The sequence below is a fragment of the Pagrus major genome, chromosome 3, assembly GCF_040436345.1.
Source record: "Pagrus major chromosome 3, Pma_NU_1.0".
NCBI classification, from domain to species: Eukaryota; Metazoa; Chordata; class Actinopteri; order Spariformes; family Sparidae; genus Pagrus; species Pagrus major.
The window spans coordinates 1,050,899-1,065,186 of NC_133217.1; the positions used below are offsets into that span (position 1 = coordinate 1,050,899).

General features: G+C 39.2%; 2 protein-coding genes across 2 annotated transcripts in view; both read left to right on the top strand.

Annotated features, from left to right (window-relative positions):
* The first annotated feature begins 781 nt into the window (after positions 1 to 781).
* Positions 782 to 14,288, top strand: part of LOC140993396 (patr class I histocompatibility antigen, alpha chain G-like) — a 51,440-nt gene continuing 37,933 nt past the window's right edge. The window contains exon 1 of the mRNA XM_073462814.1: positions 782 to 927. Coding sequence (XP_073318915.1) covers positions 855 to 927 — 73 coding nt within the window. The 5' untranslated portion in view covers positions 782 to 854. The remainder of the gene's footprint in view (positions 928 to 14,288) is intronic.
* LOC140993395 (RLA class I histocompatibility antigen, alpha chain 11/11-like) lies at positions 1,973 to 13,093 on the top strand. Its single transcript, XM_073462813.1, has 11 exons — positions 1,973 to 2,157; positions 4,161 to 4,433; positions 4,782 to 5,072; positions 5,397 to 5,681; positions 6,444 to 6,560; positions 7,024 to 7,047; positions 7,893 to 7,925; positions 8,259 to 8,291; positions 8,759 to 8,824; positions 10,197 to 10,238; positions 10,516 to 13,093. The coding sequence occupies exons 1-11, from the start codon at positions 2,094 to 2,096 to the stop codon at positions 10,575 to 10,577; spliced, it is 1,290 nt and encodes a 429-aa protein (XP_073318914.1). The 5' UTR covers positions 1,973 to 2,093; the 3' UTR covers positions 10,578 to 13,093.

The window sequence follows — 14,288 nt, forward strand, 5'->3', positions numbered from 1 at the left end:
TGTGAAGCTCCAGAAATGTTTTGTGGACAATGAAACTTGAGGAGTGAATTTTCCCTTTTTTTTTTTCTGGCTGAACTGTTCCTTTAAATCCTCCATGTTTGTGTCTGAGTCAGAGGAGAGATGTATTTTTTAGCGACTGGACGCACAGAAAGACCGAATAAATGTTCAAATGTTAAAGCTTCTGTAAATGTTGAAGTGTCAAATCCAAAGTCTGACAATGTAAAAATAAATGTACATAAATACACATTGGATGTAAGCATTTGTAAATGTGTTAATTTGTTTGCTTGAGTATAAGCAGTGAATAAAGAGCTGGAGGTGCAGACTGTGATACTAAACTCAACACAGATTGGGGTCGATGGTTTGATTCTTTCATCAGACGTGACACTCGAGGAGGAAGTATTCAGATACTTTACTTCAGCAAAAGTACTAATATCACACTGTAAAAATACTGCATTGAAAACATAAGTAAAAGTATGTAAGTATAATCTGGAAAAAGTGCTTTAAGCATTAAAATTAAAAATGCTCTGCAGTAAAATGTCCTCTGTTGCTGTTATAATATTAAATATCATCATCAGTACGTCATTAACCTGCTCTTTAAACTGTTATATTTATTATATATGTACTTGGCACAAACAACAACACACAATAAGGATCACAGATCAAAACAAGGAGAGAAACTTCCTGTTCACTTCCTGTTTATCTCCCTGCGCTCAAACCTCTGTCGTTGTTATCTGCCTAGCAACCCGCTCTGAATTATCTGATTGGCTGATCTCGAGCACCGCAGTCGAGCCGCACTCTTCTTCTTCTTCGGCCTCATTTTTACTTCTCAGCTGAAGTTTTGTCGTTTTTAAACCATGAGTCGAGCGACAACCTGGATCGTTTTGTTCTTGCCATTAATGTGGCTGAACTTAGTAGCGACTGCAACCGGTAAGTTCACTGTTGTTAACAGCTGCTGACTGTCGTCTCTGTTTGACAGCAGATAACAGTCAGTTAGCTGTTAGCTGTTAGCAGTTAGCTGTTAGCTAGCGGAGATGAAACTCAACGGTTTGTAAACATCAACGGCTAATGTTGTTTAAAAATGGACAGTTGGTTGATTGATTGTTGATTTCTACCTGAAAAGTAGCTGATAGTCTGTCTGAGATGGCGTTTTGCTCTGTTTTCAACGGGCTGTAATATGGTCACAACATCAACACGTCTCAAAACACAAGACTAATCTATGTGAATCTAGTCAAAGATTGATTTTCGAAGCGTAAATTAAATCACTAGGTGTAAAAAGGTAATGTTAGGCAATACATAAACAGTCTTACTGCACAATTATTATGCACGTTTTGTATAAACTGATCGATATACAAATTATAAAGTTGGAGTTAGGATACAAGTCGTCTCCGTTTTTAAGACAAGTTAGTGCTTTTTAATTAAGTTGTGGGGCAATTAATGATGTACTTTATGTTGTAGAACAAATACTGTATATTGTGGTAACCACAGACCTACTTGTGTACTTATTATTTTATTTTCTTATAAGACAATAACTGGAATATAATTATTTAGATGTCCTGTCAGTGCAGTGAAGTAAAGTTGTTCAATACATGTGATAAGTTGCAGTCAGCCTGGCCTGTATTAACTCATTGTCTCAGTGATGGACACATGTTGAGGTGGATGTAGTTGGTCTCACAGTTGAGACTTGACGATGAACTTCATCACAACAACAAACCACAGAGGAGCTGCAGTCATGGTGCGTTCACTGACCCGTGTCACTGTTAACTTTTAGAGCGATCATTTGTACCAGTGCTCAACTGTCGACTGACATTAGAGTTGAAAGCATCCATCGACTTATTTTAGTAACGCGTCTGTCACTGCCATAAATATCAAACCCGGACTCATCAGTGAATAGAACTTTTTACAGTCATCCACTGTTTAATTATTTTATTTGCGACGTAGCTTACGTAATTTACGAGCAGCCCCTGAACGCACCACGCAGAGCAGCCAGAACCAGGAAACAGCAGCTGTGTGCGGCGGACGGACACGGAGTCAGATCCCCGTCCGACAAGTCCGACAGAAACTCGACATTAGAGCCGAGAAAAGAGTCCTGCTCGATGGGGAAAATGAATTTAATCGCCATTTTCGTCCTTTTGGGGACAGCAGTGGCCAAAAACAGCGGTAAGTTACAGTTTAGACACGTTAATGTGCGTCAGAGCGAAAGCGAAAGTAAGAAGTGAAGTTGTGACGTCTTTAAAATTCATATTTCTGTCGAATATTTGACTGTAATGTTGCGACTGTGGACGCTTCGTGTGTTTATTGTTGGTAATGTTACAGTTTCTCTAAAGGCCTGGTTCAAAAAAACAGACAAGAAGATCGTCAGATTAGTCTTAAATCTAAAATAATTATATATCACAGCTGAAAGTAAACGATCAGTCATTTCAAATGGTTGTTAAAATGTAAAATGGTGGGAAACTTTTTCTTAAAGCTCGAGGGGATGTCTAAAAATTATGTATTATGTGTCAAATAAGAAGTCCAAAACAAACAATGTGCATAAAATTCAGGAAAGAACAGATGGTTTAAAAAATAATAATAATAATAATGTATCATAGACATCAGAGACAATATATGCGAGTATTCACTGTATTATTACTTTTATTTTAAAAATACATTTAGGTCAAACATTGTCTACATTAGAAAAAAAAAGGTGAGCTCGGTGAATGTGCTGCTAAAATTAAATTTTAATTATACAAAAAACACCCTTGTAGCTTTAGAGATCAGGGACTGGGTGAATTTAATGTTTTTGTAAAACTATAGTTACATTCTGAGACTTAAAATCAAGCAGGTGAAGCTGAAACTGCAAAGGACAGCAGACATGTTGGAGTTTATTGCTCTTAAGATCTTTGGCTCGATGTGATTTCCTGCCGTCACTGAGGTGGACAGACAACATACTTGTGTTATCTCCTGAGGCGTTGGCTCGCAAACAAACTCAGACAATTAAAGTTACTTCCTTGTTCTTTTACTGGAGCTACAAAAATTAAATTACCAATCCACCAGCCTGTCGTTTTATTTTTGCATTAATACAAACTGATCAACTGATATGAAAAAGCTTAAAGGGGCATTATGTAGTTTTGGAGAAAAAATTCTAACTCAGAATTTTCATATTTACAATATTGATTAAGTAATAATACAAACTCTTTACCATAACTAAATAAACAAGCTGTTGTCAGAGGAAAATAAGGTCCCTAGAACAGTGTTTGAAGCTAGAAAGGTGGCATTAATAATCAGTCAGTGGTGATCTGTCTCTTCTGATTAACTTTTCTTCCCCAAAACTGCAGAGTGCTCCTTTAAACTCGCTCTCCCTGAACTCACGAGGTGTTACAGGAAATCAGACCGGAAACACACTTCTGTTTTAGTCTGTACCGCGGCCTACGCAGACTGTGTGAACACGTTTCACTTGTGCTTCAGCTCGTAGCCACGACCGAGTTGTTTTAGGTTTCTGTTTTACTGTCGTCGTTGTGTATGAACCCCTGAGCTGATAAAACTGTGGTGAGGTACTGTGGCTGAGCTGACGGAGAACTGAAGCTGCTTGTGTGTGATAGTAAACTGAATATCTTTGAGTTTGAGGCAACAATAACTGTGTATGTATTGAAGAAGACGATCACATGATTGATTTTTTTTTTTTTTTTTTTTTTCTGACTTTATTATGTATTAATTCTTCTGTATTGTTCAGATATATCATTATACAATCTGGTATTGCATGATGAACATTATTAATTCAATTAATCTTGAATATTGTGAACAAAATACAAATCTAGTTAGAATCTAGCAGCCATATTGTCTCTCAAAGCCAGAGCTCTTACTATGTGTTGATTTCAGCTCAGCATTCAACAATCTCACCCATGAAGCTGGTTGGAAAACAAGAGATACAGAAGTACTTACTGCCTCACCACAAGACTACAGAGCAGCTTCTTCTCTTTATTTTTCTTACTTGATTGCATAATGACAAGAAAAATGAATCTTGAACAACGTAAGAGTCTAAACTGAATCCAAAGCCAGAGTTCTCGGTCTGTTCGTTTCAAATGTAAAAGCACAACACATCTCCACCGTGCTGCCAGAGCTTTAATATGTCAGATCTAATGGTTCTTATCTGTCTAAGAAATATCTGTCTGTGTGACTTTCAGAGCGGCATTCACTCCATTACATCTACACGGCCCTCTCCAAAGATGTTGAACTCCCGGGCATCCACAAGTTCACAGCCATGGGTATGCTGGACAACAGGATGATTGACTACTTTGACAGCGAAACTCAGAAGAAAGTTCCCAAACAGCCCTGGATGAAAGAGCGACTGGAAAAAGAGTACTGGGACAAAGGCACACAGTCCCGCCAGAGCAAGCAGCAATGGTTCGAAGTCAACATCAACATCCTGAAGGAACGTATGACACAAAACAACGCAAGTAAGATAATCAATAATTATTCAGAAGATGCAGCTCGGCTATGAAAACGTAGTAGAAAACGTGTAGACTACATACATCTGTACATCAAAATATCACTTCAGATGTAAGACACGTTTTCTTATATGTTACTCGATGTGTGAGTTGACATTGTGAATCAGTCAACGTCAACGATTTCCTATCAGATTATGCAAAGTGCAAACAATCTATTTCCTCCCCTGAAGAACAAAGTGGCAGATTGTTACATTGCTTTGTTCTGATGTTACTTCACCTGTGGTTCTCTCTGTCTTCAGATTTGCCTTGTTGTTTCTCCTCTGTTTCACTGCCCTGGCCTTTCTTCTCTGGTTACAGGTGTCCATGTTCTTCAGTGGATGCATGGCTGTGAGGGCGAAATGCAGCCGGACGGCACGATGAAGTTCTACCGTGGCATGGACAGGTACAACTACGACGGAGACGACTTCCTGTCCTTCGACGACACCAACTCAGTCTGGGTCGCCCCAGTCAAAGCAGCAGAAGAGACCAAGAGGAAGTGGGATGATGTCCCTGTCCTGAAGGATTACACCAAAGGCTACCTGGAGAAGGAGTGTATGGGCTGGTTGACCAAGTTCTGGGATTACGGGAAGAAACAGCTCCAAGAAGCCTGTATGTATTACTGAAGGCCTTTTCTGTGTTTTTAATGTCATTAATAATAGAGATAATAATAGTATATTATTATTATCGAATCCGAAAAAAGTAACTCTCAAAGTGACTTCACAGAAACTCTGCAGTATCAACCTAATTAATGTAACAACAAATCTCCATTGGAGCCCTAAAGTGCTAAAAGGAAGTGTGTGTCACAGCAGTGGTGTTTAATATTTGCCAGTTTGTGTTTATAGTCATCGTTGTAGTGATAGATTGTCTTTACGCCCCCGGTACAAACATAAACGTATGTTTGGTCAAATATCAAGTTCTGGTTTGTCTCTCCAGCTGAACCTGAGGTGTACGTGTTTGCACGGGACACCAAAGTCGAGACAAACATCCTTTTGACGTGCCTGGCGACAGGTTTCTACCCCAGAGACATCATCCTGTGGATCAAAAGGGACGGTCGCAAACTGTATAGAGAGGACGGACTTTGGACCTCGGGCGTTCGACCGAATGAAGACGACACGTTCCAGAGACGAGACAGTGTGGAGATTTTAAGGAAGGACAAGGCCAGATACACCTGTGAAGTCATTCACGAAGCATCCGGCATGAATGAGAAGAAGGAGTGGGGTAAGAGTCTTTGTCTTGTTTTTACTCATTTCTTGTTTTGTTTTTAGTTTTCACATTTTTGCAGAAAGCTGCTCGTGACATGTCAAATGAAATTACACGTAAAGTTTCTTCACCACATGGAAGCTTCAACTCAGGTTACCTTGATTGATAATTTAGGTTTATTTACACTTACAGAGATAAGAGGAGCACATCTGGGCACTTTCCGGGTGAAAGTAGCTCATCTAATTTAACTAACTAAATCCTACGGCTAGTCAGGCTGACGATCACTGTAGGACCTGCATGTTTTACCAACTAACAGACTGAAACCACAAGGAAATCCTTTATTATTCATTTATTAAGCCCTTTTATTGAGCCCTCTGAAAGCTGCATATCTATAATTTATAAATTCCTTCTTCTCCAGAGGATTATTGTGTCTAAAACATTTGCCTTCATGGAAGAGGGGGCTGGATGAATTGTGTGTTCTTGTCACAGAGAGTGTAATAAGTCACAAGAAACAATATTCACAAGTAAGAAGATTGTTTGAACTTGAAGAAGGTGAAGAATAATTTCTCAGACATGTCACAGTCTCCTCTCAGATACTTTAACATCCTCTTTGTCTGATCGTTGTTTGTCAAGTTCAGAACAAATGACTCAATTCATGTTATTTTATGTAATCAAATTTCAGATTTACTACTCAGCATCTACATTTTCATTCCAGACGTCAACTCGAATTTTGAACTAATGAATATTAAACTAACACAAAGATCTTTTTCTGTGTTTTAGATCACTCAGTTCCTGGCCCTGATCAAACCATCATCATTGGTGCGGCAGTCGGAGGGATCTTGGCCCTGGTCCTGTTAATCGCTGTGGTTCTGATCTTATTCAAGAAAGGCATCATTGGTAAGTGAAATATATTTGCATTGTCTTCTCTCGACAACAAAAAGAGCAGTGGAGTGGAAGGTGAAAGTTCTCTTCCCTTTTAAAATCAGTTATTATTGAGAATTCAGCTTCATAGCAACATTTTTCCAACATGTCGACGTCAAAATCATTAATATGTAATAATACAAATCCCAGATGAGTGATTCTATACCAAAGTGTTCAGTGTAGTGCATTTACACCAGTTACAAAAGACTTGATGATTCAGTGTCGTCGTTGTTTTATCAGGTGCAAAGGTCTGTTATTATTTTCTGATGGTCTTGATGAGGTGTTCAGAGGTCACACTGAAGAACAGGCCTGTTAATTATTAAGTGACGAACATGTTTCTGTTCCTTAATTCACTGAAGTCAAAGATCCCTGAGATCAAAACTCTAAATCACTTCATCCATCTTCAATCACACGTGTTAACATTGTGTTTCTTTTACAGGAGATGGACGTAAGGGATCCCAAGGTAACTATTTTATTTCTCTTAAAGTCGACTGTCAGTCCGTCTCCCTGTCCAGCTGATCCTGTCCAGCTGATCCTGTCCAGCTGATCCTGTCCAGCTGATCCTGTCCTACTTTACTGTCCTGAGGTTGTGTTTGAGTTCTCACACCCGGATTGTCAGAATACACTGAATTACTAAAATGAGACTCGAGCGAAAAATGTGAAGAAGAGACAGTAGGACAGGCAGGAGGACAGGCAGGAGGACAGGCAGGAGGACAGACAGTAGGACAGACAGGAGGACAGACAGGAGGACAGACAGGAGGACAGACAGTAGGACAGACAGGAGGACAGGCAGGAGGACAGACAGGATGACAGACAGGAGGACAGACAGTAGGACAGACAAGAGGACAGACAAGAGGACAGACAGGAGGACAGACAGGAGGACAGACAGGAGGACAGACAGGAGGACAGACAGGATGACGGCCACTTTTCCACATTCAGCATTTTTTCCTCATATAAGTTGCCAAAGAGACGACGTGCTACCACATTACTGTTGTTTGGTCCTGTAACGTTGCTTTGTGGGTTGAAGTGTGGGACATTTCTCTTTTATTTGATGAGTGAAGGATCTGTTTAGTTGTCAAACTGAACGCCATCAGACCGTCACACTCCACACGTACGTCGTCTCAGCTCTGTTAGTACCTCCGCTGGAGGATCAGAGTCAGAACCAAACTGTCCCCCCATTCACCTCTGTAACTTTCATACAGATGGCGAGATGGAATAACAGCACAGTATATAAAAGTGTGAATGAGGCTTGTGTTTGTTCCACTCTGTCGCTTCCTTTAAACGCCGCTTCCTCTGTTTTCTTCACAGAGACTCTCAACAGCAATTCCACTCGCAACTCCAGTAAGTATTTTCCTCAACTGATTTAATAATGTCAGTGTTGATCTGTGGAGAGCTGAATGTTTTAGTTTGTGCATCGTAAGAAAAATGAAATAAATAATTGGGAGTTGGGACAGCTGTGACATCAGAAACAAGAAAACTGGATCTGTGTTGGTTTTGATTCAAGTGATTTAGTAACAGTAAGAAAAATAGTGAACAACAACAACAGCCTCTTTCTTTTACTTCATCCTGCTCAGGCTGTAACCTCTGGACAGTGAACTTCACATAGACTATAACAAAGTTATCTGAATGGACCAAAATAGTTTTTGTGAGTTTAAACTTTGTCTTTCTTTACAGATGAACCAACTGAAGTTAAAATTCCGCTCAATGGTAAGTGTTTAATTTCTCTGCTGTAGATTCTGATGAAGGTAGAAGTCTTATTTCTGAACATTTATATCGTTATTGTGCTAACGATTAATATTGTATATGTAATAATATTAAATTTAAAAAGTGTTTGCCATGATTTCTTTAAAAAAAAATAAACATTGGGCACCTTAAAGAGCAGCGGTGAGGCTAGTTAGCATTATCAATGATTTCTTCCACTGTTTAATGTGATGTTGATGAGCCTCAAACAGTCTGAAGATAAAGTACCAAAAACAGATTGTAATAAACAAATGCACTCATAAATGTTAATGAGGAGAGAAAGATCTTCACTGACTGAATAAACTGAATAAACAAACTGACCTTAAAGGGTTTAAAGGGTATTATTACCTCATTAATATTGTAAATATTAAAACACTGACTTTGAATTTCTTTTCTAATTTCTATTGTGTGTGTGTGTGTGTGTGTGTGTGTAGGCAACAGCAACAGCAACAGCAAGGATGGCCTGGCAACTGTAACAGGAGATAACACCAGTGACAAGGGTAAGTGTTCTCCTCTATGAGCTACAAGCAGGAGGTGACAGTGAGGAGGAGCTGCAGCTCATTGAATTTTTCTTTATTTGAGATTTTTGTTAATTTGTCAAAAGAATTATGCATTGATTCAGATTAAAAGATGTATTAAGGTGGCTGGTATCTATGATATTACTGTTAAGAAGTTAAAGGTTGTGTAAAACTTACAGTGATACAGGGTTATTGAGTTTAACATTACAGTTTTTTTCTGAGCGGCAGCTTCTTTTTTTATCCGATTGTCTCTAATGAGGAGCGAGTGTCTGTGGCGTCATGTGGCCACCTGGAGAAAAACTTTGGTGTCCAGCATCTATTTTCAGATCGATCTGCTTTTTCAGTGCGGCTGCTCCGAGCGCCTCCGGTTGAAGATCTCTCAATTTTTCAGAAAACGTCACTGCTGCCTTTTAATTTTTTCAGACAACCACCCACCAATTTGATCGGTCGGGACTCGTCACACGTCACGCTGGTAATCCAGAAAATGGAGGAGAAGCTCGTTCTGTCTGTCTGTCCTGAGCTTTATCAGACAGAAACTCTCTTAACAGACACAGAAAAGTGCTTTTGTGGCAGCAGATTGTCTGAACACTGAGTGTTGTGCTGCTATCAGCCTACATGTTGTAAGCTTGTCAGCCCTCTCTTACCACAGCGTCAGTAGCTGTTAATCAAAACAGAACGTGCAGCGTTTATTCTCTCGGCGCACAGCCAGCGCTTGTCTGCTACGTGGCTTGTTTGAATAAAGGGGACTGTTGGGCCAACTATGCAATCAGTTTGCTTTTCCACAGACATGAGAGCCACCGTAGTCACATCGTTCAGTCACTCCTCCAAGCATTGTCAGGAACAACTATGGCGGACAACATCAACTCTTTACTGGTGTTGCTCCTGGTTTTGAATGAACACATTGGAGTGGAAATAATCAAAGTTGTTTGTTTATTCTATTGTGGATACGTCAGAACCTGCTACACTCGCTCTGGTTTTTGGTGGTCATAAGCGTTTTTGGTTGCTCCATAGTCGCGATGACCCCGCCCCCAGCCCCTGACGTAAGTGGTTCTTTGTTCAAGACCAGTAAAGTGTTTCCGGCTGAGAACCAGTTCTGTGGCTGTTGAAACACAAAGAACTGGTTCCAGAACCGCCTCGGTCGAAAAGGAGCAGGAGTGCATTTCTAGTCTTCCTCTGCAGACGCAGCTCCTGATCTCTAACAGCACGTTTCATCTTCAGTTTCCAGTGAATGAAAGATTAATCGAAAGTAGCAGTAGTAGAAATCACAGATAGACTATTTACATTTTACTACACACAGACACACAGACACACACACACAGTATACATATCTAAATGAATTTTCTTTTCTTCTCAGGGTCTCAGGGGTCTGGCAGCAGCGGTGACTCCGGTGTGTCCGGTAAGTATCTTTGTGGAAAAGACTTCCATAAATGTTATTGGCTGCTGCACAACGGCAGCTTTATGAATTCAGATCAGAAACTATTTTCTGCACTTTTTAACCTGGGATTTATAAATACATCCCGGTTATAATTTTACTGAGTAATTCTCGCTGGTCTGTTGTGTCACCGAGAATAGACACTGCAAAGAAAATACATGAAAAAGCAAGAGCAGATCGGCCACTACTGTTTATAGTATCCACTGTTTGTCAAGAGTAACACTTGTGTTCATCTCTGCAGGCAATTCTGCACGAACCCCCAGCCCCGAGTCCGGCAGTCTCCTGCCACAGACTGTCGAGTAACTGAAGTCTGAAGAGTCTGCAGATAATATTCATCAGAGAAGAGCGTGACACTGTAATTGAACAAGACGCCAGCTGGGTTCACTTTGAGATAAAAATTTAAAGGGACTTTGAAAGTCAACACAGTTTGTGTTTTTTCAAAGTTCACAGTGAAATTCTGTCAATCAAATTGTATCAAATTTTCCCCAAACGTGCCGTCATTATTTTTATCTATACGTCGCTATGATTGTAATAATGAGTTGTAATTAGAGACGAGGACGGTCCGTCTTTTCCATCGCTGCCTCCAAAGTGTCAAAAGTCAGCACTCGACAGTGTGCTCCCGGGACTGCGTCTGTCCACGTGGTGCAGAAACGCTGCACTGGAGGGGGGATTCTTATCATAGCGCGTGACGTGCAACAGCCTGGTTTTTATGTGTGCAGGTTTTAGCACTAGTTAATGCTGTCGCAGAACACCGTTTCTTGATCTTTAGCACGCTGTCGCCTTTCTTTTTCAATGTAGCCGATGATCCGTCTTCTTCCTCTTCAAAAACAAACCCAAACAAACAGCTGGAAAAACTAAATTCCAATACTGATTTGGATGTTGATTACTAAATCTACAACAGGACTAGATTTATTTTAAAAGGGAATCAGAAGCAAGTCACGTCAACATGATCCACACGGTCGTGTGAGCAGCACTAAAGTTCAGCTCTGCTGCCTGTCTGAAATGTGTGAACAGAATTATGGGATCGTACGTCAGATTCAGGAAAGTGATTAAACATGAATTCACACTTTAAAGAAACTCCAGAGAAATCAGAAAATGATTTGTTGGTGTAGAGATCTTTAATTTTGACTTTATTCCGAGCCTAAAACTGGAACCATGCAAAAAGCTGTTGGTGGAAATGTTTGTACCAACTTTAAAACAAAATCATTCTCAAATTTGACTTTACTTCAGTTGATAACGGCCTGATTATAGATGAGACTGTGGGAGTCTGAGCTTGTTGAAATGTATAAATATATCACTATAGTTCTGCACAGGGAAACACAATATACACAATACAATAACGGATCATTCTCTGTCCGCCCCAGCTGATACCAATAAGATCATTTTTTACATTTTTGTATCTTAAAAAGAATTTTCTTACCTGTGTTTTATGCAGAACGGAGGGTAAGAAAGGCTCAGACGTAGTGAGGAAAGATGGATGATTTAATATTTCTTTGTTCTTCGCTGTGTTTCTGGTGAATCGCAAACCAACTTTCACGTCAGCTACTTTATCAGAGTTTGTAAATATTTTGTTGCAGTCTGGCTTCATATTATCAGCTTTATGCATCAGCTTTCATTTCACCGATAACCGCTGATATATATTTCCTAATATCAGCCGATAAATATAGTGCATCGGAAGATTTTCCATTTAGCGTAAGAGCCCTTCACAAAAGTCCTGCAAAGAGTTGGAAACTAATCAAAAGAATAGAAACAAACATGCGTCAAAAGAAGAATTGGTGATTAAAATAAAGATTAAAGTGGAGTTTTGAGTTTTGAAGAACAGAATTGATGCTCGTTCTCAGGCTCATCTGCACTTATTAGTTATTACTAATTACTGGCAGCGTCAAAACAGGGAAACATTTGGAAAGAAGATTTTTTACAGATTGCAGTCATGTAGAACGATTTACGTGATTTGTAGTAAAAACACTGGAATGATGAAGCAGCAACTCGGCTTATTTTAAGTGAGTGATAAGCAGAGATAATTTAAGTGCCATGATTTATAAAGTGCTGCTTTTATACATTCAATATTCTGCGTTTCATGTACGTTTTTTACTTTTATTGAGCTTTTAACATTTGAAGAGCTGTGAATCTGTTGGATTAAATCTGACCTGACATAGAAAAATAAATCCAAAGCATTTGTTATAAAATTAAAGGCCTTTAAATCAGCAGTTAGATCATTTTTTATCCAAAATCAAACTAATAAAATTATGAAAACTGTTTGCAAAAGAAGAAAATAACTCTCACTGTCTGTATAGTTTATCCTCTCTTGGCTTTCTAAATATAATCCATACTTTGATTATTCATGAAATATTTTTGTGTTGAGAAAATGTAATTTTATTTTAATTCTTTAAGTTCTGGCATTTAAACATTCAGAGCTACATGTATTAAAGAATTGTTATCCAGGTGTTTATTATTTGCTGAAGTCGGGGATTTACTTTTTCTCTGTGGTAAAATGTGCACTCCTGTTGACATGATTGTATTGATGATTATTCTGATTTGTCTGAGAAAGTCTAAGAAAAAGTCAAATTTGCTCACAGATAACATGGATTGTAAGACAGAAGCTTCAAATATCTGATATTTGAAGCTTCTGTCTAAAAAGTTAGAATTAGTCCAGGTAATTAATATTCCTGTGAATCCATGTGCCAATTAACGAAAGATAACAAAATATGTTGATATTTTTGTTGTGTTGGTCGATTGACTGTTTGTCTCTTTTTTTGAGGGTGAATCATGTGAAAATCAAAGAAGCATTTGTTAAATAAATAAAGCAAAATATTCTGAAATCGTTGTTGGATTGAAGTGTTTGAGAAGGGATTCACCAGAGTTCGGCCTCACGCTGGCTGGTTTTATAATTTTCTTACATGACTTCTGTTTCAAACTGCATTTCTGCTTCACTTTGTATCCACGAGTATTTCTATCTATACGATTCTATTAAATGTACTTAAGTTTAAGCATAAAGAATAATTTAAGTATAATAAATAATATTTTAAAAAAGTATTAAATGATACATATATTTCCATGATTGTATACACTGTCTACTAGGTATTGACTGATAATACACATGATGATGATTAGACCGGATTGTTCTTTTTTTTCAAATTAAATCGTTGATAAAATAAATTGATTAAGAAATTAGCTTCCTTGGCTCTGATGTAGCCTGCAAGTAACCAGTAATTAAAATTATTTAATAAAAGTAGTGGAGTAAAAGTACAATATTTGCCTCCTAAAATATGAAGTGGAAGTATAAAGTAGCAGAAAATGAAAACACTGGAGGAAAGTACCTCTGAATTGTACTTATTGTAAGAATATATGTAACTTTAAATGTTGTATTTTTTAAAATAAATTATACATTTATGTTTTAAATATTAGAAGTATTTATAAATGTATTATATCTGTATTTTCTGACCCTTTATTAATTTATATGCACCCGCTGCTTTTTTATTTTATTTTTTGGATTTTTCCGTTTTCACTCGCGTATTACGGCATGACGTCACTAGGCGGCGTCAGAACGCTACGTTTTCGAATCCTCTCAACGGTTTTAACGGCGGAGCGTCTCCATCAGATACTGTGTGTGTGTGTGTGTGTGTGTGTGTGTGTGTGTGTGTGTGTGTGTGTGTGTGTGTGTGTGTGTGTGTGTCAGCAGGCCGGTCCACTGAGCAGAACCACCGGGACACGTTTAAAAGCGTCTGTCTCCGTGTTTTCTGCCGTTTTCCCGGGTGCTAACGACTCTCCGGTAAGCTAACGGCTAACAGCTAACAGTTCGCCTGCTAGCTTGAGTGAGAGCGTTGCCATGGTGACGCTCCGCGGTAGAGGCAGCGGGCCGCCGCAGCAGCAGAGGCCGGACAGGAGCTCCCGGTCCCCGGCGCGGGCTCCACCAGAGACCCGGAGCAGGAGCGCGGTCATCCGGCCGGAGAAACCTGGGCTGCCCACTGTGAGTTGGTTCATTTAACACTCACGTGTCCTCACAGCAACAGGTTC